General features: G+C 46.5%; 1 protein-coding gene across 25 annotated transcripts in view; it reads right to left on the reverse strand.

Moving 5' to 3' along the window:
* The window catches only part of CAMK2D (calcium/calmodulin dependent protein kinase II delta), a 1,139,541-nt gene that overhangs the window by 114,101 nt on the left and 1,001,143 nt on the right, over positions 1–24,297 (reverse strand). For 10 of the 25 annotated variants that reach the window (XM_069631027.1, XM_069631025.1, XM_069631032.1 and 7 more), the window contains one exon: positions 15,664–15,744. The exons of the other annotated variants lie outside the window; for them this stretch is intronic. In XM_069631027.1, the coding sequence (XP_069487128.1) occupies positions 15,664–15,744 (81 nt within the window). The remainder of the gene's footprint in view (positions 1–15,663; positions 15,745–24,297) is intronic. 25 annotated transcript variants of the gene reach the window in all.

Here is a 24,297-nt window from a genome sequence, read left to right on the forward strand (position 1 = left end):
GGCTCAACAGAAGTATAAACACCCCTGGAACAGACTCGCCTCAAGCAAACAGGTTGAGTAGCATCGCTTGGCAGTCTCTGGACTCCTCCCTGGAATCCCGGTCGACACAGTAGAACCTCATGAAGGTGTGTGTAGACCTCCAGTTAGCAGCCCTGCATATGTCCAGCAGGGGAACCCCAGAGAGAAATGCCATTTATTACAGCAATGGCTCTGGTGGAATGAGCTCTAGGCCCGCCCGACAGTGGCCTGTTGGCCAGACGATGACGGAGCATGATGCAGCCAAATAGCCACCTGTATAGTTGGGAGGTCTTCTGAAAATCCTTTGTGCGAGCCACATAGAACTTCAAGGCCCGAGCAATGTCCAGAGTATGCAGTGACCGTTCAGCAGTTGATGCAGAATTCGGGAAGAAGACTGGAAGCAACAAGGGTTTGTTAAGGTGGATTGCAGACAGAAACTTAGGCATAACGGAAGGGTTGGTCCGAAGCACCACCCTTGCCGCATTAAATGCCAGGTATGGTCATTTACAGGAGAGAGCTTGAATCTCCCTGACCTGCCTGGCTGAGGTGACCGCTAACAGGAATGCAGTTTTCCAAGAAATAAACTTTAGGGTGGCCTGATGCAATGGCTCAAATGTTGGTCACATGAGCCTGATGAGAATGACATTGAGCTCCCACGCTGGGGATGGGACCTTCACTGGAGGGAAGGATCTTAAGAGGCCCCTCATGAATTTGGTGACAAACTTGTGTGACCAAGAGGATGGTCTTCCCGGCCAGCATGTATATCGTGATAAAGCTGGCAGATGCACCTAGATGGAGGAATGGGTCAATCAAGCCTTGGCTAGCAACAGTAGGTACGACAGGAGCTGTGGAGCCATGAAACGCAGGTGTGATCTTCTGGGACCTGCACCACACTGTGAAGCGCTTCCACTTGTGCCCATGGCATGATAGTGTAGATGATTCCCTGGCGTTGGCAAGAATCGTCTTACACCCCCTACGAGGATTATAGTGGCCAAACTCCCAAGGAAAGCCATGAGGTTCAATGATGCCGGGTCGTGATGCAGAATGGTCCCCCTCTATGTCTGGAAGAGGGGGCAGACAGATGGCTGGAGCCACTGATAAGTGGAGCAGGTCCGGGTACCAGATCTGGCAGGGACACGCTGGCGTGATGAGTATCATCTTGCAGTGACAGAGTGAGTGTGTTGATGACACGCAGTAGAAGTGGAATTGGGGGGGCAGGCATACTGAAACCACCCTTCCTATCTGAGCGAGAACGCGTCCCCTAGGCTACCCGGCTGTTGAAACCTGCTGGCTAACTCCTTGCATTTGGAATTTGCTGCCGCGGAGAAGAGATTGATCTGGGGACGGCCTCATTTGCTGAAGAGAAAAGATACCTGCTCTTGTTGAATATCCATTTCGTGGCAAGATCGCAGCTCCCTGCTGAGGGCATCCACTACAGTGTTCTTGATGTCTGCCAGGTAAATCTGGATAAGGAACATGCCTTGAAGAATCGCCCAGTGCCACAGGGCCTGAGCCTCTAGCGAAAGAGCAGGGGACTGTGTCCCGCCCTGCTTCCTAATGTAGGACTTGTGGTGGTGTTGTCTGTGAAGATCCTTACTACCAGACCCCTCAAAAGAGGCATCCATGCATTCCTTATCTCGACCCCAAGGCATAGTCCTCTGCTGTTTTGTCGATGTGGGAGACCAAAGACTCCATGAGGTCCAGCGCAATGTCCAGAGCATTTGCCAGACCAGACTTGAAGGAGATTTGCTTGTCCGAAGGAATTTCGGGAGAAATTCCCCAAGCTCCCGCCATAGCTTCTGGTTAGCCGCAGCCAAGAGGGCGCCCGCATTGGCTTGCCGCAGATGCATTCCTGAGATGGAGTAACAGCGCTTTCCCAAGGACTTAAGGACTTTCCTTGGAGAGGCAACTGGAGGTGGCTCCCATGGAGAAAGACGATTGTTTAGAATACAAGGAAGCAGCAGCCACCACAGAGGAATGATGCTGTATGTGGAAGGCAAGGAGGATTGGCTCCCCGTCTGCCAGCCTGAATCTGCTGGCCAACTTCTTGTTCATGGCTTCTCCTAGACCTTATGCGCCACATGCAGGACATCCTTCTTGAGGGGATGCCAGACCAGATCGTGGTGCGCTTCCCCAAGACCTCTGCTATCACACCAGACTCCTGCGGGGTTTCTTTGGAAGAGGGACCCCCAAGAACTCTGCCAGGTCCTGAAGGCGGTCATGAAAGGCTTTACCGGAGGCCGAGGGTTCATCGTCCTGGGTGTCATCAACGTTGCCATTCTCCCCTGCCACTTTTTTACAGCCTGAGGGTTTGAAACTGGAGACAAGTCCAACAGCTGTTGATGAGGAGGCGTAGGTGGTACAGGAGGAGGTGGCAGGGTCAGAACAACCTGAGGGGCCGGAACTGGTGGAGGGAATATGGGAGCGCAGGAGTACCCACCCAGAGGAGGGCCCTGGAGAGGCACCAACTGCGGGATGACCTTCACAATGTCTTTCAGGAGCCCCTTTGTAGAGGAGCAGCTGAATGCCTCTGCAGGAAACCCTTCTCGCCCTAGCACCCATATGTTAGAGACCTGAGATCGTGGCATGTTTGACACCACCAGTTGTGCCAATACATGTGTTCAAAAGAAGATACCAGTTGAGACAACCCTATCAAATGTTTCCCCGAAGGGACGACAATCTAAGGGAGAACTCCCTGAAGGAATATGAAAATGAGCAAGGAAAGAAGCTAATGACGTCACAAGAGACACATTGACATCCTGAGATACTAGCTGAAGACTATGTATGGATCCTACAGAAACTAATGATGAAGTAAAGAATTAAGAGAACCTTTCAAATATGAAAAAGAAGATTACACATGCATCAAGTGCTGCAGAGAATAAACCGTTCAATAATAGTACAGACGCCGAAAAGCAAGCAGACCAAGTCATCATAGAATCTGGCTATATTTAGTGAATAGAATGCAGGCGAATGCAGTTTATATAGAAGCTGGACATCGGTATCATGAATTTAGTAAGCCAGGACCCATGAAGAGGGAAGGAAAAGTTGTGTCGCAGCAAGAATAAGCTGAATCGTGGAGCTACATGTCGAGGTTGTCTGGCATTGAGTTAAGACTAAAACAGCTAAGGTCAGCTATCTATTCTGGAAGGGAGCAAACGTGCGAAGGATGAATCATCTCTTGTTATGGTGCAAAGAACACCACCAGGACCAAATCAGGGTCTCCTGTCACGTGGGCCAAGGAGGCAAACAGAGTTCAAACTTGGAGTCCCAGATCACAATCGTGAGTGTCTGCACCCCCATGCATTCTGAAGACAAGGATACCTTTGCAAGGCCAAGTTCAAAAACAAATGTCATGGCAGAGGGCTTGGGTGATGAGAATGCAGGGCTATTTGGGTGGGGAGATAGTGTTGGGCCCCATCTCCTTGCACCTGGGTCTGGGCTTACGTGCTGCTAAGTGAACTGAATGTTTCAGACATGGCACAAGCGTGCCAACCAACTGTAGTGGTCCATATAACGGAGAACTTTATAGTTTGAAAACAAATGAGAAACCGTGTATCTAATGTTTCTAGAAATTACATGTTTTAGAGGTAGGCATATGTTGTCCACCTGACAGTGGGCAGCCAATCACAATCCTAGTTCCTATACAATGTGTACTTCGATGTTCCCCTTAAGCCTATCCCAACCCTTAGTAGGTTTTTAATTATTTGCTACGTAGTATGATGTCACCGCCGACGTATTTTTGATATATAACCTTTGTTTTGTGAAAAGACTGTTGAGAGAACCTGAGCGTATGTCAGCTGTAAACTCCCTGTTTAGATAACGGTTAATAAAACAGTACTTTGCCATCTTCCTGAGTTGGTTCGGTTATTTGACCAGTTATTCTGTCTGAACCCATCCATCGCATGCTCGTTCCTAAAGGGCCCTAAGCATATCATCATTTTAGGGGAACACATGAGGATAAGGAATCACTTGAAGGGGTCCTCACAAGCCACCGGATCCCTAGGAGCCCAGCAGCTTCCGAGGCGCTGGGCCTCTGCTCCTGGTCAAAGTGTTTAGGTGCACGCCGAGTGTGGCCATATGGCTGTGATGGGTAGATGTATCCCTGCGGGGACCAGAAACCTGCACAGTAGGATCTGCTGCCCCTTCCATAGGGAAGGGGATGGGATCACCCTGCAAAGCCCACTTGATGGGTGAAAGCACTGGTGGGCCCTGAGCCGTACCCAAGATGGCCACACCCAAGATGGCCACCTGCCTGGCAAGCTCCGCCACATGCCGCTCTGCCATTTTGAAGCCCTGTGCCCAGCCTTGGGCAGGAGGGTGTGGGGGCCCTGTGCCAAGAGAGGCCTCAGACACAAGAGGCTACAGCTTGGGTATTGCACCAGAGGTAGCAGAGTCAAACTAAAGAGATCCCTCCGATAGGCGACGAGCCCTCAGCCGGATGGCTGGTAGTCTTAACACCCCGATTCACAAACTTAGAGCAAGCTCCGGTAGGCTGGGATCCCTCAGCACCTGTGCCGGTAGCCATGTTGGATCTAGCCAAGGGAAGACTCTTGAAGGTGGCACTCAACCTCCTGGGGTAGAAGAAGAGGACGAGCCTCATAGTCCTTCCGAGGACAGCCTGGCAGGGCCCCTGAGCTCCTCTGCTTGAGAGCAGTAGCCTTAAGAGGCCACAGGCCTGCCAGAACCTGAATACGAGGAGCCCCGATCTGTGGGAACCCCGGGGAAGGAGTCACCACTCTGTGGAGCCATGTTCAATAGAGGGCCTACCATGTCTTGACGAGAGGTCCTGGAGTCGAAGTCCTTGAGGTGGGACGGAGGAGAAGTGTGGAAGATCTTCCTCCAACGAGACAAACTATTCTTCAAGGCCCTGTGACCGAGAGCGCTGCAGGCTGAACATGAGTCCCAGTGGGGGTCGGGCCCCAAGCACTCAAGACAGAGAGCATGGGTGTTTGAGGCTGGGAACGAACGGTTGCATGAGGCACATCCCGTGAAGCCTCCTGCGGTCGACATATGCTGAGTGAGCCAAGGCACCGAAGGGAAGTGAAATAATAACTGAAAATACAAACTGGGAGCAAGCAGAAACTTAAAAATGTCGAGGTTCGACACCATCCATGCGGAAAAGTGGACTGGGGCGAGGCACCGGAAGGTGGGGCCTCAGCAGGGCATTCCCACACCAGACGTTGCGGCCCCTGCACGATATACTAAATTTAAAGGTGTAGCTCATTTTTTCACAGCCAAAGGTTCCGGTACTGTCCCCATGTTGGGGGACGCCCACAAGGGTGAAGGAAAGGAGACGGGATGTACGAGTATGCTAGCCACCGGCATTAAAAGACAACTTGTATCACACCAGCTGAGGAACTTGCAGTACGCCAAATTGGTAATTAAGGTCCTTTGCTTGGCCTACATATGCCTTAATGGCAGAAAACCAAGTTAATGCCACTGTAACCGGATACCTTCCCATTAAAAGGTACAGATGGGAGGGGCAGAAGCTCAGTAACCGGAGAGATACAACTCTATAGGGTCCTATGCAGTTCAAGGCAAAACTGAAAACCAACGCGTTTCAAAATTACACCATGGTCCTAATGCCACGATCCATAAGAACTACGCCTATCGTTACAATGTGACCAAGTGACAGTACAAAAATATCCACTACACGAATGGTAGCTCATAATGTAAATAGATTATACTCCATTAGAGCATAGTGGCCAGAGGAGAAGGTATGTGAGGTCTGCGAGAACCATGCACAAATCATTTATTACCTTTTAATTCCAAAGAGAATGAAAGGAAGGGCCCTCTTCGGATCTTTAGAAGACCGGATGGCAGATTCCCAAGGCAATGGCTCACACTGATTTTTCTCTCTCTCATTCTCTCTCCCAGCCCAACCCAGCCAGTCACCTTTTGGAAAGAGTGGCGGTCCACATCCTAAAAAGTAGCGTGTACGGTACATTAAGGACTTTCAAACAAAGATCATTTTGAAATCTAGAGTGAACAAGCTTGGGAACAGGCAAGTTTAATGGCAGTCGATACACCAGAACCACGTGCACATAAAATCAGTGAATCTCTTCAGCATTCGCATCTTCTAGCCGAGTGCCATTCACCCAGGCTAGACGTTGTAGAGTGGCTACATTGCAGACTGAAGGACCATGGGTTCACATCTCTAATCCACACTTAGCCAAACTGTCCAACCTTCAGAACATCTCTTTATGAACCTGTGTCCCCGTTTAATTATGTTGCAAAATTGGGAGCTTTTAGAAAGCTGCAGAGCATCAGCTCCAAGAACTAAGTAAAAAATGAAAACAGGACAATTAATCTGCTACATTAGGGATTTAATATTATTATAACCTGGTTTACTTATTTTAAAAAACTACAGTTCAGGCACACAACATACAGGGAAACCACACCAAAACCACTTTCTGCTTTCTATTCCCACTGTATCATATCGTGAGAGGTCAAAACACAACTGCTCACTGCAATGAGTCAGCTTCATTCCTCAATTCCATTAATTTGCCACAATTAATTTTAAAAAACGGTTAAGGCAATTTATTGCCAACGATACAATTTATAGGCTGCAATTAGTGCACAGCACTTGCTTAAAACAATGACAGGGCTATAAAAACGCAAGTACTGAAATCTCAATTAATATGCAAGGATATTGCAACAGAGACCCCGTGCTGCCTGCCAGTTACATAGTATGGAGGAGGGCTGAGTCCTGCAAGGATTGGGGTTGAATTCTGACGAGGAGTAATTTCCAGGGCTTAGAACAAGGAGTTCATGTCTGCAGGGTCAGGTTGCTCTCTCCAGAGCCTCATCAGGCGACTGATCTGGGTGTTTTACTGACATTTACGTCTTCGTACTATAGCGTTGGATGCTCACCGCAGCCTGTGCGCAATGTTAAATCTTCCACAGCTCCTACACACTGACATTTTATAATTCTCCAATTTGCCAAAACTCAGATTTCACACCATATTGACATTCATTCCCGTCGCAACACTTTAAGGATGAAGGTAGTGGGCGGGCCATCCCTTTTGCACTAGCCCTTAAGGGGTCTCAAACCTTTGGCACGCCATAGGTTTTGGACTACATCTTCTATCAGCCCTAAAAAGCTTAGTGTGACAAATTCAGGGCATTCCTCCCTTCTCTGAAGAGGGAGCCTCCCCCGTTGAGACTAGGGAGGTGAGCCTGCAGTGCAAAACCCTTTGTATGGGTTTGTGCAAACAGGATCCGACTAGGAGTGACTCTTAGGGATAAAGGACTCCCAGTAGAACGAGGTTATGACATCTCACTTAGCCCCAATATCTCAAGTGTTTTCTGTATACATGAGAATAGAGGATAATATCAATGTAATGGGACACCACACATGCTTGGTTTGCCTGGAGACCACTCTCCTTAAAGGTAAAGACCCAGGACCAATGGCATGGTGTGTCACATTCCATAAAGGGCATTTAAGGAATAAGACCCCAACACCCTGGAGAGAGAGAAAAGCTGACATGAACCCAGCCAACCCGAAGGAAGCAGCGCAGAGGGGACGTGGCCACTACAGTGTAGAATGACGAACTCGGGAAGCAGGACCGCAACTTATATGTGGTGGGCGCAAATCTGCACAATGCTGCCGGGCCAAAGAGTGCCGAAGAACCGCAGCTCCAAGGTCTCTGCTAGAGAAAGAGCAAACCACGACCTGTGCGGAGGACCGGCATGCTGGAGAGAAGGTACCCGCAAAGGAAGCAAGGATTCCAGCGTCCCGCACAAGACAGTTCTGCAGCAGACAGAGCATCTGCCTCCTCCTGGGAAGAAGACCGTGGAACTGCATGCACATGGTATATGATAAGGAGAGGAAGGTGGGCGGTTGAGCTCTGCAAGCGACTTAGAACACCAGAACTGCTCAAGTACCACACAGACCCCGCTGGCCTAGCAAAAACACTGAAAATACCACCCAAAGAAGGGGTACACGAATCCCATATAGAAAAGGGGTAACTAGAAACTAAGCAATAAAGCAATCCATAACATAGGGGGGATGAGAATCCTATACCCTCGAAGGGGGAATAGGGAAGAAGAGGAGTGAAGGGTGTATGTGAAAGATCTAGTCTTCCTAATGCAGACACGCAGCCGTGAGGCAAAGGCCTGGACTGGCCAGGTAACCAAAGCCACAGACAGTGACCAGAGAACTCAGTCACTTGAATCTGAATCTACAGTTCCACGTGGATCACCAAAAATTATCCCATCCAGGGAATGGAACCGACCCAAAAGTGGGCAAGACAAAGTAACATTTGAACAATTGAAGCACATCCCAAAACAAGTTCTACGTGCAGTGAAGGAACATGGAAAGTTTGACTGGAATTGTGCTGAAGGGCATAGGAGATCAACCTTTTTGCTCTGAGACAATTTTGAGGAACTTTATGGTTTGTTGAGATTGTGAAAGACTGCAAGGTCTGAGAAAGACTAGAGGAACAGTTTGTCCTTTCATAGAGGAACTTTGTGATTTACCTAACTGTGAAAGAAACGGGAAACCGAGAGAGGCATTTCTTTTTGTTTATAATGCACCAGAAGCCCGCAGGCATCTAGGCACACATTTACACATGATACGAACAAAAAGAACAAGACACATACATACACCACACAGGCCAATTTAAATTAAGAAAAAAATACCAGGCCTGGATATCAAATACCATTGTTCAATCCAAGGCCCATATCATAAAACAATTTTGATCTTAGAGTCCAGAAACCCACACATCTTACAATGATTCAGGAAGACAGGAAGATTACTGGATCCACAGCTTATAATGATAAAATCATCATCATCCTATGTGGACCCATCCTTAGCCTGAATCCTGCAAAGAAATCAAAGGTCTTGCCTTCAAATGCATCCAGGTCCCGCTCTTGAATGCAACCAGTGGAAAATCTTGTTTTTTAAAGACTCTCTAGATTCCCATATTTACATTAATTAAATTAAAGTTTCCCCGATCCATAATACACTTTCTCAGGTAAGGGTACAAAATCTTGGGCTTACTCTGCTTTGTGAGAGGAAAGTCATTATTCACGGGCAAGGCCATAGGCTTGCCCATAGGAGTCCCAGCACTCCCATTTCTAAAGGACAGCGATTTCCCAGCACACAGAGAATTTGATGAGACTGTAGAAACAGTTCCCATCACAGCCATTTCAGGAGCACAGTCGTCACTACTTCCCCGAAACACAGGCTGCAAGGTCAGCCCCATTTGTTTGACAAGCTACACTCATCATAGCGGGGGGGGGGGGGGGGGGGAGTTCAAATCTGGCTAAGATTCATATCAGGTTGTCAATACTAACAGGAGGAGGTTGTAACTTAGCTATAACTTCCATCATTAGTCAATTTGGTAGCCATCCGGGGTATCCATAAACTTCTCCAGCAACATTTGGGTGAAGATGAAATGCAATTTCCTGGGGAACAGTCAACTTTTTCCCTGGACAAGCTGTTGTTATTTTTCTGGCAAACAGCAATTGTCTTAATTGTTTTACAACTCATCTCAGAGTCAACCAGTGACATCCCCATATCCGTGTCGATTAGGTCCGCTTTATCTTTCTGAAGGCGCTGCCTTCTCAAAGAACTCTTCACCAGTACTACAGCCAAGCGACTAGAGGTCACACTCCCACCAGGTGTACAGGGATTCGAATGAGCCAAGTCCCCGTCCTCTGGGCTAAACAGCAATTGAAAAGGCTGTATGAACGGCTCTACATCAGAAGCCTTCCCTTTAAAGGAGGATTCCATTAGGTATTCAGCTGCCCCTTTTGAGGCGCACGCTTTAGGAGTGAGTCTAACAGGCAGTAGAAAACAACAACACACCACACCTGAGAAAAGCACAGCCCATGGTCCCAGAGTCTGCACTTTTGGTAGTACAGTACAAGACAACATGAGTACACTTAAAATGCTCAACGGCTCACAGCTATACCCCCAGGATGCCAGCAGAGCTACAATAGGGTGCCGACGACCAATGCCGACTTAAACGCTGGCAACACCAGCCGCTCCGCAATGCTCCCAGAACGATACCAAAAGGCTAGAGGAGAGGACCCTCTGAGAGGTTTGTCAGCACGTCAAGCCGCACCGGTCACCCTACCGCTTCCAACATTCATGAAACAGGACTGCCTTTTGGGTAAATTCTTTTCCAGAGACATTCATTAGGATGGGGTCATGCACCAGCCAGCATAAAAGAACACTTGTTTGAGTTTGTTTTCCTTTAATAGTAGTGGGGCCAGTTAGATAGCCTACGTCTTGGAAAGAGGACAGAACAGATTTTCGCACGTCCTGACAAGGACATTTTTTTGTTAATTTATGAGATAGGGAAGCCCTACCATATCAACAGAGCCAGGTGATTTAATTTTCTTTTTACTTAAATAAACCTTGAAGTGCTTCACAAACATGTCCAGTTGTTCGCGGCATATCTCTGAACTACCACATTAGTCAATGGTGGAGGATCATGGCGGACAAATTCCAAAACATCAGGACAGTCATGGCTTGCAGACACCTTAAAGTCGGAGACAATGGAGACAAACAACCTTGCGGCGCCATTGCTTCCTCAGCGAATGGGATCATTTGATTCTTTTGCTAGCTTTGGGCGTTGTACGAGAAAACTATGTGTCCACATGATGACCATTCATGCACTGTTGACTTGGGGCGATATGGCAATAGCAGGCAAGGGACTGACCTTACAAGAAGCAAATCATGCACCATTGTCGGGCAGGAAGTGATCACATCGACTCTTCCCGAGTGCTACCTTCACACTAGCTGGCCCAGCTAAAGTGTCATTGCTTCCCTGCAGGAGAAGCGATTCCTGCAGCTGAATATTCTTAGCATCTCTGAACTGACACTTCCAAGTAAACACGTTTGCATTCCTCTGCAAAACTGTGCATCTCATGCCCACTGTGCCAGGACTCTGTGCCAAGCAATGAACATCCGTTACAACACATTGTGTGCTAATGAAACAGGAAAATGTCATTAAAAACAATGAATGCATTGAAAATATTTATGTCGCAGTCACCTGCATAATGTTATGCAAGGTTTTAGCTCTGTTCGTTTCCTCCCTGCACTACAATTTGCAGTTTTGCGTGCTTTCCAAGCGTCTATTTTTAGTGCCCCTGTGGGTAGTCGGAGTTTGACCCAGTTTCCCATGCAGTTCCAAGACAAGATTAACAATTCTTTCCTAGCTCGCGTAAGCTCGCACATCCTCTCCTCAAGTGACGCACTTATTAGGCCAGATGGCTAGCCACAAACGCGCACACTTTATGATGTGTGCGTGAAAGAGCGTGGCTTGGACCACTGCAAACCTTGTAAGGGTAACTTGCGTGTACAGACAAAGCAAAGCACATTTAGCATCATGTGGAAAGCATCCCACACATTTATAAAAGCCATTTTGCTTTGCTTCGCACTCTGTTGAGAAAATGGAGGCAGAGCTGCTGGTGTGGTAGAACATATTGTTGCAATGCCACACGGGAACTGATAGACGGTCAGTGCACGGACAGACATAATTGAACATTGTGTTGCCATATGGCCAGACAGAAGCACAATATCCTTAAGCACATCTGGTAAATGTCTAGTTTTTGGGAGACAGATTATTATAACACAAGTAAATTGTAGGATATCTGCTGCATGTGATGTTTTCACGGTCGCCTTTGTTTACCAGAGACAGGTGTACTGCATTGCACGGGTTTGCCTATATAATGTGAGCTCATCCGGAGCAGTCAAATTGTTTCATCTAGAAAGAGGCCAACATGTGTGTTCTTTGATAGGTGACGATTCCAACAAAACCCTGGAGACGAGGTACCACGGACCTGTCCCATACCTCAGCGGACTGCACTTAACTTTCATTATGTAATGTGATGACTCGCAGGTATTCATCCCTTCTCCATGAGGGGGAGCCTCCCCCTTTGAGGCTAGGAATGTTAGCTCGCTCTGCAAGAGCCTTACTGAGGGTCTGGGCAGGTGGGCCCTCACTGGGATAGACTGCCCATTAGGGGCAAGGTCTCCCTTTCCTGTAAGGAATTCCCGAAGCCCTCCACCATCATGGCATATATGAAGAATATTGCAAAGGCCGAAGACTTGGCTGAAGGTAAAACTGAAATAACCCGTTATGCACAAGAAGAAGGGTATCTCTAAGAGGAGACTCACAAATAATGGCGATGAGTATGGGAGAGCAGAGGACGCAGAGCTAAGGTGCAGTGCAAGCAGAGGGAGAAGAGCGTAAGCCCCCATACAAGGTTGGACCAGGAGGCGGATCAAGAGAGCCACGGAACGCATGACTTTTGAATGAGTCCTGAGCAGAGTAGTGAAGCATGAGTGGTCCGGTGTTCCCTGGAATTGGGACCCAGATAAGAAACAAAAAACAGTACACAGTTGGTGGCGAGACCATAACGAATCCATGGTGGGCAGAGGACTCGTCTAACGATGCTGAAATCGCGCAGTACCGGAGTCAGAGGCACACTGCGACCGACAGTTATACACAATCGATACGAGAAAGCAGATTGAGTGCGAGATGCCGACAAGGAAGCGAAGCAAGAGTGATCAAGACCAAGAAAAGAAACCCGACTGAAAGCCAACCCTGAAAGCATCCCCCTCCAAACACGGAGGTAATGGGAGGGGCATCATTATCGAACAAGAGAAACTTGTCCTAGTGAAATTGACAAAGTACCAAAATCAGAGCCATTAAAGTTGAACTGTATTAACGTAATCAGGAGGATAACAAATAAGGCCCAAAGAGAAGTTATTGAGGAGTTGGCACAAAGAGAAACCCGTTGCAGTGAAATATACCAGACATTACAGATAGATGCTTTAAAGTGGAAAGGGGACACATTGGTCACAAGAGTTATAAATAAGCCTGATAAAGCAAGTGTTTAGAAGGTGATGCAACCCCAGGTAAAGAAGGAAGTAAAGAATTAAGGAGAGTCTAGAATCACTAGAGTTAAAAGAATATTTACACCTGAAACAAAACTGTAATAAGGAATGGTACCAAGTGATGTGGACTATTTACCCCAAGAAGGCATTCCAAGATTAAACACATTGTAAAGGAACTCCAAGATCTGGTTAAGAAGGTAGAAATAGACTATTTGAAGATGTCTCCTAGAAGAGAACTATTGAGTGAATAAGAGATATTGCCATATCAGAATACTAGAACAGGGAAGAGGTTCTCCCAGTCTAAATTAAACTATTTAAGGAAGTGGTAGGGTCAGGTAGGACTTCCCAACTAATGACGAGCACCTTTAATTAGTTATATAGGCAGGGAAAACACCTCTGTTAATTGGGAAAGTTGGGCATTATTATTATTTGAATAGCCGTAATTCACAATGTCCTCCAAGTATCCGCCTCCTCCTTCCGACCCAACACAGTAAGGAGACAATAATTTAGTTTGTTAATGTGTGTGTATAAATGCCATTTTTTAATAACTTATTTATAGGTTTCTGCTGCGTTGCATCAATATATGTTTGGGAGGACAAGCAATAGCACATTTTGCTATTGCCTGCACCAAAATATATTTTCTTTCTCTGGCCAGGTTTGTAGTGCTACACTGTTATGCTACGCCATGTCTTAAGCTGTAGAAACATGTTTGTAATGTCTTGCTCTGATGGGATCAATATGTTCTTTTCCCATAGCTAAATGCAAGTTAACTAGAATCTGAGTTTTGCTGTTTCTATGTACTCATTTAATTTTTTTGGGGGGGTGGGGAGGGTTATGATGGCAGTCTCCTTTTATACTAGCTGGTTAAGTTACGTTATAATATACAACCTGGCCAGTAAGATGGCTCACCAGGTTGAGAACTCTCAGCTGCGATCTACAGGTTCGAAGCCTGGCTAGGCCAACTCAGCCTTTCATCCTAGCGAGCCTTGAGCAAACCATAAGGCAACAGGAAGCACCCCCCTAAACCTGCCAGAAAAAAAGGGAACAGAAGGTACACCTGGAAAGTTTACCTGTTAACTAGATCCCTGTTTTGACCTAACATTTGCATGATGCTGTCTATTAACAAGACATAGTAACTGCAGCTGAGGCAGAGAAGGCTAGTCAAAGGCTGGATTATGATGATTAACTCCCTTCAAAGCCTAAGAGGATCCTTGCCTCACACACAGGTCCTAGCAGGACTCGGGAACCTCCAGGAAGCCCAGAGCAGGGTTCTGTTCACAGGGAAGCCCTGGCCAAATTCCCACCCTCAGTTAAATGTGCCCATGTTCACTTCCAACTTTCCCCATCTATAGTACCTGACCGTTCATGGCTTATTGGTGCAAGAATAAGGGCTCTGCATCCTCATTTTCATGGACATGATTTCTACATGCCTTGGCTCACCATGAAACTGCGGAAGGCTCGAAGTCTGACCATTGCTGAGCCACATACAGAATGTGTGTGCTTCAGCACTTTGCACAGAAGCACAAACTTAAGGTGTTGGTAAAAAAAAATCCCTTTGCTATGCATGACATAAATGAGGAATCCTCCCAAAATTCTGAGGTTATGTTTGCTCGCTTTTCAGGGAGCTTTTAAAAACTTGGCAAATTGGATTTCTGACATGTAGACCCTCCCAAATGTTTGGTGGGAGCCTAGGGAAATATGTAGAAGGGTTTTGCTGTCTACGTTTTCTTTGGCATTGCTTCAACATGCCTTGGCTTACCGCAGTGACACAAGTTGAAGGCTTTAAACATGGGGTGGGAGGGCTTGCATCTCACTTCTTAGGGGAGGGATGTAGTGTACATACAAGCCTTGTGGGCCTACGATATAACCAAGGGGCAGCCAAATGGGGTAGCCACATGCAACAAACACAGAAGCAGCCTAGAAGCGTGCATGTGTTCCTCGTGTCCCATCCTCCTGAACCCAACACAAATCATACTCCAGATCTCCAGAAATGGCTCAGATGGTGCAAGAACACCATGCACCTCACTGGAAACAAGCCCTACACTTCTCTTGTGTAGAGCATTGGTCTATTACTAAATAAAACAATACTACTTCTTTTGGTTCCCTAGTTGTGCTAGTTTTAGCAAACCTATGCCCTGTTTGGGCCGTTATCTCTATATGAATAACTGATAAATAACGACTGTTGATCATCCAAATATTTCCCCCAATACATACGCCAATGCATAGCCAATATTGCATTTTATATTCAATATATTTAAAACCATAGCAAGTCATAGCCTTTAACACATTTTCTCAATCTGTTCATAACAGAATAGATATATATGAAAAATAGCTGAACAATTTAACTGGTTTAAGTGCCCCCATAGTGCTGCTCCAGTTAAAAACGGTTAGGCAGGTTTCAGAAATAAAATTGTTATTATAGGTTAAATATACATAGTGTTATAAATGGAACAGGTTCAGACTATTAACATAGGAAATAATCATAAAGTGCAGAAACTTAATAAACTCATCAGCCAGCGGTGTCTCAGTGGAATGAACATCTGTCATTGAACAAGAGCCATGCGGGGCCCTATGAGCTAACCCCAGGCCACTGGCAACTGTGCACCTCTTGCAATCAGGCAAAGGCAAGTGGGGAACATACTAGTGGCAGGTATGTGAAACTCGTGGACATGTGACCGATGGCAAGTGAGCAGGTGCACCAGGGCGACAGGTCATACAAATGGTCATCTGCCCGGCTAGTGCTAATCCCAGCCTCGCATCCACTCGGGCTTAATGCGCTCTCAACTTACACTGAGCAGAAGATGGAGTGGGCTGGGAAGGCTCGGGTTCAGACTGGCTCTTTGAAATTGCATTGTCCGAGCACTTGGCCGCTGAATTGATGGAAAGAAACACAATATATGAACAAACAAAGACGAAGATGTAGAGCACGACCAGGATCTTCAGCAGGACCTGGCAACAGGAGCAGTCGCTGGGGCACAGCAGGGTGGGCGACCAGCAAGATGAAGAGGAGGAAGAAATGGAAGAGGAGGAGAAAGAGGAAGAGGAGCGGCGAGTGGAACAGAAGCCCCCAGAGAGACGCTCCTTTTGGAAGACTGCAAAAAGGCATGCAGGTGTGAGGAAGGAAAGAACAAAATAAAACAGCTGAGAACAATATGCAAACATGCAGCAAATCAAGAAAATGCATACAACAAATTAAATTTTAACATCAGGACGGGAGGCGCAATATGCAGGGTGTTAAAGGAAAGGCACGCATTGACAACAGTGTCTGTTCAGATGCCAGTGTGTTGTCAGATCTCTCAATGCCCATACAAAGATCAAATATGGTGCTTACAAGATACGATGCCTCAAGACTGGTGAGCCTCTAATAGCTCAGGGGGCCTGCAGAGAAACACCGGCCATTACCAGTCTCAGCTGGCCCCCAGACCTTCCAAGTTCTCCAAGGGGCCCAACCCGAAGATCTTATAGACACTTGCTTTCCATTCTTCATAGCTTCCATGAAGCCAATTAAAAAAACATATGTATACCTTCAGAAGCTGGAATGCGCCAACCAAAACAATGTCTTTTACCTGCACTTTATGGTCCTTCTGTTTACCCCTCCAAAGTACTGAGGGCTAGCTTGTGCCAGTGCAGATGTTTAGTCATTCATTTTTTATTATGTTATGCATTGAAAATCATATAAAAAAATTGGTGCTGAAATGTGTTTTGTGCTATTCTGTCTCTTTTCTCTCATGCGTGCACGCGCACACACACACAAAAAATGTTAAAATTGATTTGAACTTCTACAACACTGATTGCTATCAAGTCTCGAAAAAGCACACAGAATAGCACGAAAAATGTGCTGGCAAGGACTTCGACCTCACGCTTCTTTCTTGCATTAGCCTACACTAGTGTACTATAGTAAGCTGAATTTATGACCACGGTTTGGCCGCCATCCCCACTAATTTTGTGAGCTGCCATCTGGGAACTACTTCTTGTGTAACCCCTGACACAATATATGGTGAAATAATCCTACTGTTTTGTCCCATGGTTCACGCGTCTCTAGCCTCCATTTCTCTTAAAATAGCCTGAATATATTGGATCAGATCCTTGTCCTCCCCCATTTTGCATGCCATAATCGCGCTAATATCCGAGGTATCAGTGTACTGCACCCTCAGAGCATGCCACACAGCCACTCGACAATTATTGAATGGCGAACTATCGTGCACCATGTTTTGTACTGTTACTCTGGGGTAACCTGCTCTTGTCCATACATCGTCTGCAGCCTCCCCAAGAATTGCTAAAAGCAAGCTCTTCCTGTCATCCCTGCTGTCAATCTCTCTAGCCCACATATCCCTTCCCAGCTCCTGCAGTCAACGATGGTAGCTTGCACCTTAAGTTATCCTCGTCCATCTGCTGCCATGGTGTGTATGGAGGTCCCCCTCCTCCTTTCTCTAATAGTGGGCACCGAGTCAGTCCCACCCCACCACTCTCTCCATGTCTTTGGTGGAGGCAAACGTCCAGGTCATCTCTCCCTTGCTTCGCCCGGCAGACATAGTCTCTGCTATGCCGTGATGTCTCTAGTGACGTCATAGTTGCTCACTTTTTTCTGAGAGTCGACCTGGTCCATGGATGAGGCCCCGGTCTCCTCAAACCCATCAACTAGATACTGTTTAAATGGCTGTCTAAGAGAATATCTCTTGTTATATCTTTGATATATTGGTGCACCTGCCCGAACGACAAGTTACACCTTACATTCTTAATTCTGCGGGCTGACAGGGGGCATGAAGTTCATTCCAGGAACCCTCTCTTCAGCACTATGGGAAACATCCTGGCTTGGAAAAGCAGAATAAGGACTCTCCTCAACCTTTGGATCCTGAACTGGGTCCCACAGCAACCCAGAGAGAAAGAAACAGCTCTTGGCTCGGTTCCCGCCGTAAACTGTGTAATGAATTACGCTGACACATATATCACCTGCCTGGTCCCATGCTTCTTTGTGACAAGTGCCATTGCGGATTGTGAACTGCAACCTGTGTTGGACCCAGTTGACATGCTCATCAACCGAATTGCTGTTTAAAACAAGCTCCTGTGTGGATGCTGTCAAGCTCAAAGAACAAGAATGAAAGGTATTTAAACTGGTTGTTCCTGCCTGGCCAGCTTTAAAGGGCACCAGTGACATTTAAGACCCAAGCCCTTATTTTAAAAGACAATCTCAGTGAACTTGAACATTGCTACTAAAATGTTTGCCTGCCTGCCTGGTCTTCAAGGCCAGTGTGCCCTGTTATTGCAAAGTCTGCACACACCGCGTTTTGCTTCCACGGCAGGGTTATCCTTGTTTTTAGTAGTTGTGTGTATTTCTTACACAGCATGAGAGAAGCTAAAACATGTAGGGGGGAAAGGTCATCAATCACACATCTCTGCTTTCACAGTGAGATGGGGCAAAGAATCCTTCTGTGCTGAGAGAAGATGGGGGAGAGAGATGAGAGAGAGACAAGCGGCAAAGATTTGTCCCCGTGCCCTTCGCAAGCAGTTTACATCCTCCACTGGCAATCTCTCTCCAGCCAGCTCTCCATAACATGCGGCTGGCATGGTTGGCAGCAGGACCATGCCTTAGTTGTTCTGCATCCTTGGCCACGTCTGCAGCTGGACGCAGAGAGGTGCGACACAATAGATTGGTAGTTGCATCGAGCAGTCTCCTCGTTCCGCAGTAACAGAAAGTAGGAGCAGAGGGGTGCAAGCCACACTACTCCTGCTACCTTATCATAGGGACAGGGATGCGAAGACCTGAACTGTCTAGCAGAAAAGTTAGGTTTGCACAGCTAACAGTGAATTTGTTTTCTGCATTTCACCTAGCATGGCCAATCCAGTCTTGTCTGAAATACATGCCTTAAAATGAACACCCATGTGGGAAAGTACCACATTAATTGCAAGAGAATAATATTTTCTCACGTGAAGTGAAGCTGCTTTTATTCACATACTCTAGAAGCAAAATCTGTAGCTCTTGCCACCAAAATTGCATAATGAAAATGAAGGGGTAGCTTAATCTGTAATTGCATTGCCAAGTTAAGACACCAATTGTGTCAATGCCATTTTAGCAGATCATGGTCGACGCAGTGAACAAAAAGAATAAAGATGAGGCCTAGCATCCCGTGAGAAAAGCCACAGTTTCTGCAGACTTAAGGGGTGGCAGAAAGGCCCCAGTCGAGAGCATGGTCTCAGATAAAAAGAATGCATTATAACCAAAATTAAGGCCAATAAGAAAAATCCCATTGGTGAAGCATTAAAATCCATTCACAAAACAGTCTGGGAGAGTTCAGAATGAGAGTCCAAACATCATGATAGGCAAAAACAAAAAAATAAATACGAAAATGTAGAAACTAAAATGTATGCTGCAATGCCTGAATGTGTATCAAAATCACTGCCACTTTATTTAGGGTCTAAATAGTTGGGAAGACTAGACATTCACTGAGTTAACTCCAGAAGGAGAAGTGATGGAACGCCAGAAAGCTGACGCCAATGACTCCCTCAATAACGTATAAAGTCAAGGGGCGTGCAGCCCGAAGGATGCTGCTTTCCAACTCTGGGCCTTGTGGTGTCTTCAAGGACTTCATGGCCACAACTACAAATATTGTACTCTTTAGGGAACTGAACTAGTGTGGTGCCTTCCAGAATGACCTCGCGAACGCCCTTTCTTTACCTACTGCACAGTGTGTAATCTTCACTTCAAGATTACCCCCGCATTCCCCTACAAAGCTCAGACACGCTGGGTAGTAGTGCATATGTAAACATGCTAAGAAATCCGTAAGCAGCCTGGCCTCATCCTTTACCTAATTTAACATATCTTGCTACTTCCATCCAATCAAAAACTGACGGCATCTGGCAAACTGGAAACATCTCTGTGCCATCACCACAATCTGGTAGCATTCTCAAATGGTATCCCCATTAACCAGCCCCCAAGAAAAGCTCTAGCCCACTTGAAGTTCAACAGCCCGCCAGCATCCCTGCCTGCACTGTGATCCAACCATGGCCAGCCATGTATAGACTGCCATAGTGTGCCAGTCCACTTATCGAACCCTCCCCCCACGCCCCAAATTTAACCATCATGGGCTATGTTGTCGCAATCTGTTTAAGCTCTTCTGTAATGTCTTTTGTAGCAGAATTAAAGCCCTTGTAAAATGCTATTGTTTCATTTCCTTTTAAACGAGAGATGCCAGGCTTCCAACGGAAATGTTTAGTTGTTGTTTAGATGCTGGTTTCATCATTGCGATGGCCTTGGACTTTATTTTTTGTTTCGTTTTCTTCTTTTACTTCAAAGAGATGCTTGGCCACCTACCCCCATTTATATTGTTTTTTCCCCCATTTGTTTTCTTCCTTTTTTCAGCTTGAGTGCCTCTGTTTCTGAGCTGGGCAGGCTCATCCAGCACGGTTTGCTGGCATGCTGGGCCACGTTGCTGGCCTACCTCCGTGCTATGCATTAAAAATCCTTGGACGTCCATCCTCAGAAGCCTAGTGCTCAACCAGTCAGCCAAAGGCTGTTAAACTGTAATCCATGCATGTAACAATCTAGTGATCCCACGAGTAAGAATGAGAATCAAATATAACTCAACTTGTGACTAAAAGTGGACAGAATGTATTGTACAAATAGAGGAGGTGTGAGAAACCTGAAAGTGTCTCACCCACCAGTCCCCGGGGATCTGTCATCCAGGTGGCCAGGACACGTGCATCGTTTTGGATCATGTTTCTGGGGGTAACCCAGTGAGGGAGGATCACCTGGATGGGGGGTCCTCTGGGAGTGGAAGTGGGACACCGGAGGATGAGACACGGTATCCCCTTTCTTGTAACACCTTTTCCCCATCCTACCAGGTATGATACCTAGGAACTGAAGCCCCTCCCTTTCCTGACACAGACACTGTTTCATGGGCAGCTCACTGTGAGAGAAAATGGACTAACCTCGAGTCATATACCGGACATGTCCCAACACAAGGGTCAGGCAGAGTCAGGCAATTACTGATAATTACACACTCTGAGCAAGGCAAAACACATGAGGAAGCAGTAGTTCCCAGATGGCAGTTCAAAACGAGCAGAAAGACGGCAAGTCTAGAGGGGTTGCAAGGAGGGAATTGCCCTTGGCCTGTTCAGAGGGAGAAAATGGCTAATTTCACAAGCCCTCGAGAAAACAATACATATGACGGTGAAATAAAGCTGAAGAAAGGTGCATTGTGGGTCGTAGGTAACCGCGGCTTTCCGCATTGACAGTTGAGGCGGGGGAGGGTGGGGGAGAGATTGCCGCCATGGTACTGCCCTTGGCTCCTACAATATAAGATGCTCCAGTAAAGTCGGCACAGCTGGTGAGTCAGGGAGACCGATAGCAGACCGGTCTGTGTTAGAACCAAGGTTGCAAGTTGCAACATTGTAAGAAGAAATCTGAAAAGAACAGAGTGTAAAGCGTATGTGATGAGCGACAAAAATATAATTCACTATCCAAGGAGTGCCTGAACTTTTGAAACCAAGATATACGCCATATACAGAGTGGTCCAGCGCCACGTGGGTGCTCATTCTAAGGTCTATGTTAGACATCCAACTGAGAGTGTAAAATTGTGAACTGTGAAATCGAAGTGGTCCTGCATTGGGTCAAGTCAAACTCTGTGCACATTCAAAAGTCTTCGATAGCTGAAACAACCTGTAATTGGTTCGAGCCCGGCTCACGGAGATTAACTGTGTAAAAGGGATCCGAGCCCAGCTGAGGGGGATCCGGGGTGAACTGTGAGTCACCTGAGAAAACATATGCTATAAGTAGTGGAGAAGAGGATCTGAGCCCGGAAGAGGGGGATCCAAACTAAAGATTGTGGCAGAAAAGGGATCTGAGCCCGGCTGAGGGGGAACCAGGGTGAAGAGTAAATTGCCTGACTTGAATATTTGTAAAGGAACTTTTTGTACATCAGGCCCTCTGAATCAAGAGACTTTCATAACTGAAGAAACTTGGGCAGAGAAGGCCCTGATTTTGGTGTGCTATGCTCGAGTGAACTGCCTTGGCCCGTGCTGAAAATGTGGGGAAGGGAGGCCAACGGCCTGAACATTCTGACTTATCATTTTGTGAACACTTCTTTTTTTTTCATGAACATTTCCCCACACTCTTTGTAAATTAACAGTAAGGATTGGCAATAGGTTTTTTAGTATAGGCCCTTTCATTTTGACAAGACTCCAGTAGGACTGCGTTATTATTATTTGATGGTCGTAGCTTGCTCCCATCTTTAGATTTAGGTTTAGATAGGAGTTTAATCACACCCTTGATAATGTTCAATAAACACCCTTGACCTGTGATCACTTGTGTCCATCTTACTTTGATACCATGCCTTCCTTACAGGACCGCAATGCACAAAGAGTGGTCTGCCAAAGCATTTCGGAACTAGTCCGTCTACAGGGCGACCTCTAATCCCCCAAACTGTACATTCTGTACCAATGCCAAACGATTCCAGGAATAGTAAAAATGCAGCTGCAATGAATAAATATATACGCACTACACCGTGTGCTTATTGAGCTATTTACTGCTTTAAAAAAAATAAAACTAAGGGTGGTGCCCACCCATCTGCATCATCAGTCTCTACCACTGTGATATGCCACTAGGTCAGAGGGAGAAATCCATTGTTCATCAGACACAAGATTGAGGCAGAAGAGCCAAGCCATCCGCTGCCAGAGCCCACCCAACATCAACATCCTTGAGTTGAAAGAAAATTGTCCCAAATTCTGAACCCCACAAATCACGGCCTGAGATGATCAGCCCTTCAACTCGGTATTCAGGGAAATGATGGGCTTTTCATGGGACCATGTTCTTCTCTGCACTATCATTTTCTATGCTTCCACTTCCTGCACTTCTACCAGGGCCTCCCCGAAACCCACAGCCCATAAAATTGCTCACAGCCATGCCGAGAGGTCAGCCGATATAGTAAGACTGTTAGGATAATACAGTTCTGCCATCCATATACCCTAACCGATCAGCTAGATTGTAGTGTGGAAGTGCATGCAGCTTTTCCTTATTACAAAAATAATACATAATTTAAAAAAGACTGAGGGTTCCCCCTGAAGCTCCTGTGCCCTTCCCTCTCACCCCCATGAAATCCCAGACACTTTGCCTCTCACGTTCCTCAGTCCCTTTACCCTGTTCCTATCCAAAATGGTGCCTTACATCAGTCCCTTCACTGGAACTGTGAATAGGTCCATTCCTGCTTATGAATTAGTGACTCGTTCGGCGAAGATTCTTTTTTTTCCAGCAATTTAGCATTGTCACAAAGAGGTTTCTGTTCTGATTGAACACAGTAGTAGCCAATCCCTCCCAAATACTGCCAGTTGTGGCTCCAAAGCTGCTCTCAACAACTTGCTAATTCTTTTTCCACAAAAACCTGTCACTCAAGTCACTCAATCCTGATGCGGCGAGTTACTGCCCTACCTTAAACGAGGTATAATGCAGATGCTTTCATTTGAAAAAGGTAGCATTTGGGTCCAGTGACGGCTGACCGTTGATTCTGCACCGCTGTGCCGACTCCCTCGCCCACGCCTTACCAACATGACTATGGAGTGGTTTCATGCCTTTTCATGTCATCCTCTGGAGATTGATCACCACCCTTAATGAGTTGGATCTGGAATTTGGTGGACTCAAGATCTCATTGCACTCCTTGTTTCTTTCCCGCCTTCCTCCCACCCCTAGCGCTGTGGGGACAGCCTTTTTTGGTCTACAACGTTAAGCATATGCCAACAAGACATACAGCTCTGCAACAAAAAATGTTAGTTTATCACCCATTATTCTTATGCTGGTAACTCGTTAACTGGATAACCGAGAGACTCCACTTATAAAGCATTTTTGGATTGGATTAATATCAAAATAAAAATCTTTTTTAGGGGCTGAAGGTGGGCTTTGGGTCTCTCCTTTTTTGCCGACCCGCTAAAGGCACTGAACCACGCCTGTTCCTCACAATCCAAGTAAATATGGCCACTAAATCATGTTTTTTTCCAGTTCAGGGAATTCAAGGAGATTATTCTTTTATCTTGGCAAACCTCTTCATGTCACTGATGTAAATCGTATCAAGCAATACTTGAATACAGAAACACCCGATAAAATCATGGTCATGAGAGCCCTTCAAATGGCTTCCATTTGCCAATAGGCACACTTAAATGGCGTTGAACAGTCTAGACGGTTCTTCGGGAGATTGGCTCTTTAGGTCGCAGTCCTCCATTTAAAACTCGTTTGTTAGCTGTGCTGCCCTCTATCGTCCTCCACAGGCCAGCATCTGTACCAGAGATTTTCAGGCGGCGAACAGGAAAAATGGAAAGGCCGTTAATGTCCAAGCAACAGCTGTGAGAAATGCCAAATCACACACTGTTTTTGGAAGCATTTAAAACGTGTCTCTTGACTCAATGGATGTCGGATTACCCCACTGGTACACACTGCTAAA

This window comes from Ambystoma mexicanum, chromosome 6q (assembly GCF_040938575.1).
Source record: "Ambystoma mexicanum isolate Mex_15411 chromosome 6q, UKY_AmexF1_1, whole genome shotgun sequence".
Lineage (NCBI taxonomy): Eukaryota > Metazoa > Chordata > Amphibia > Caudata > Ambystomatidae > Ambystoma > Ambystoma mexicanum.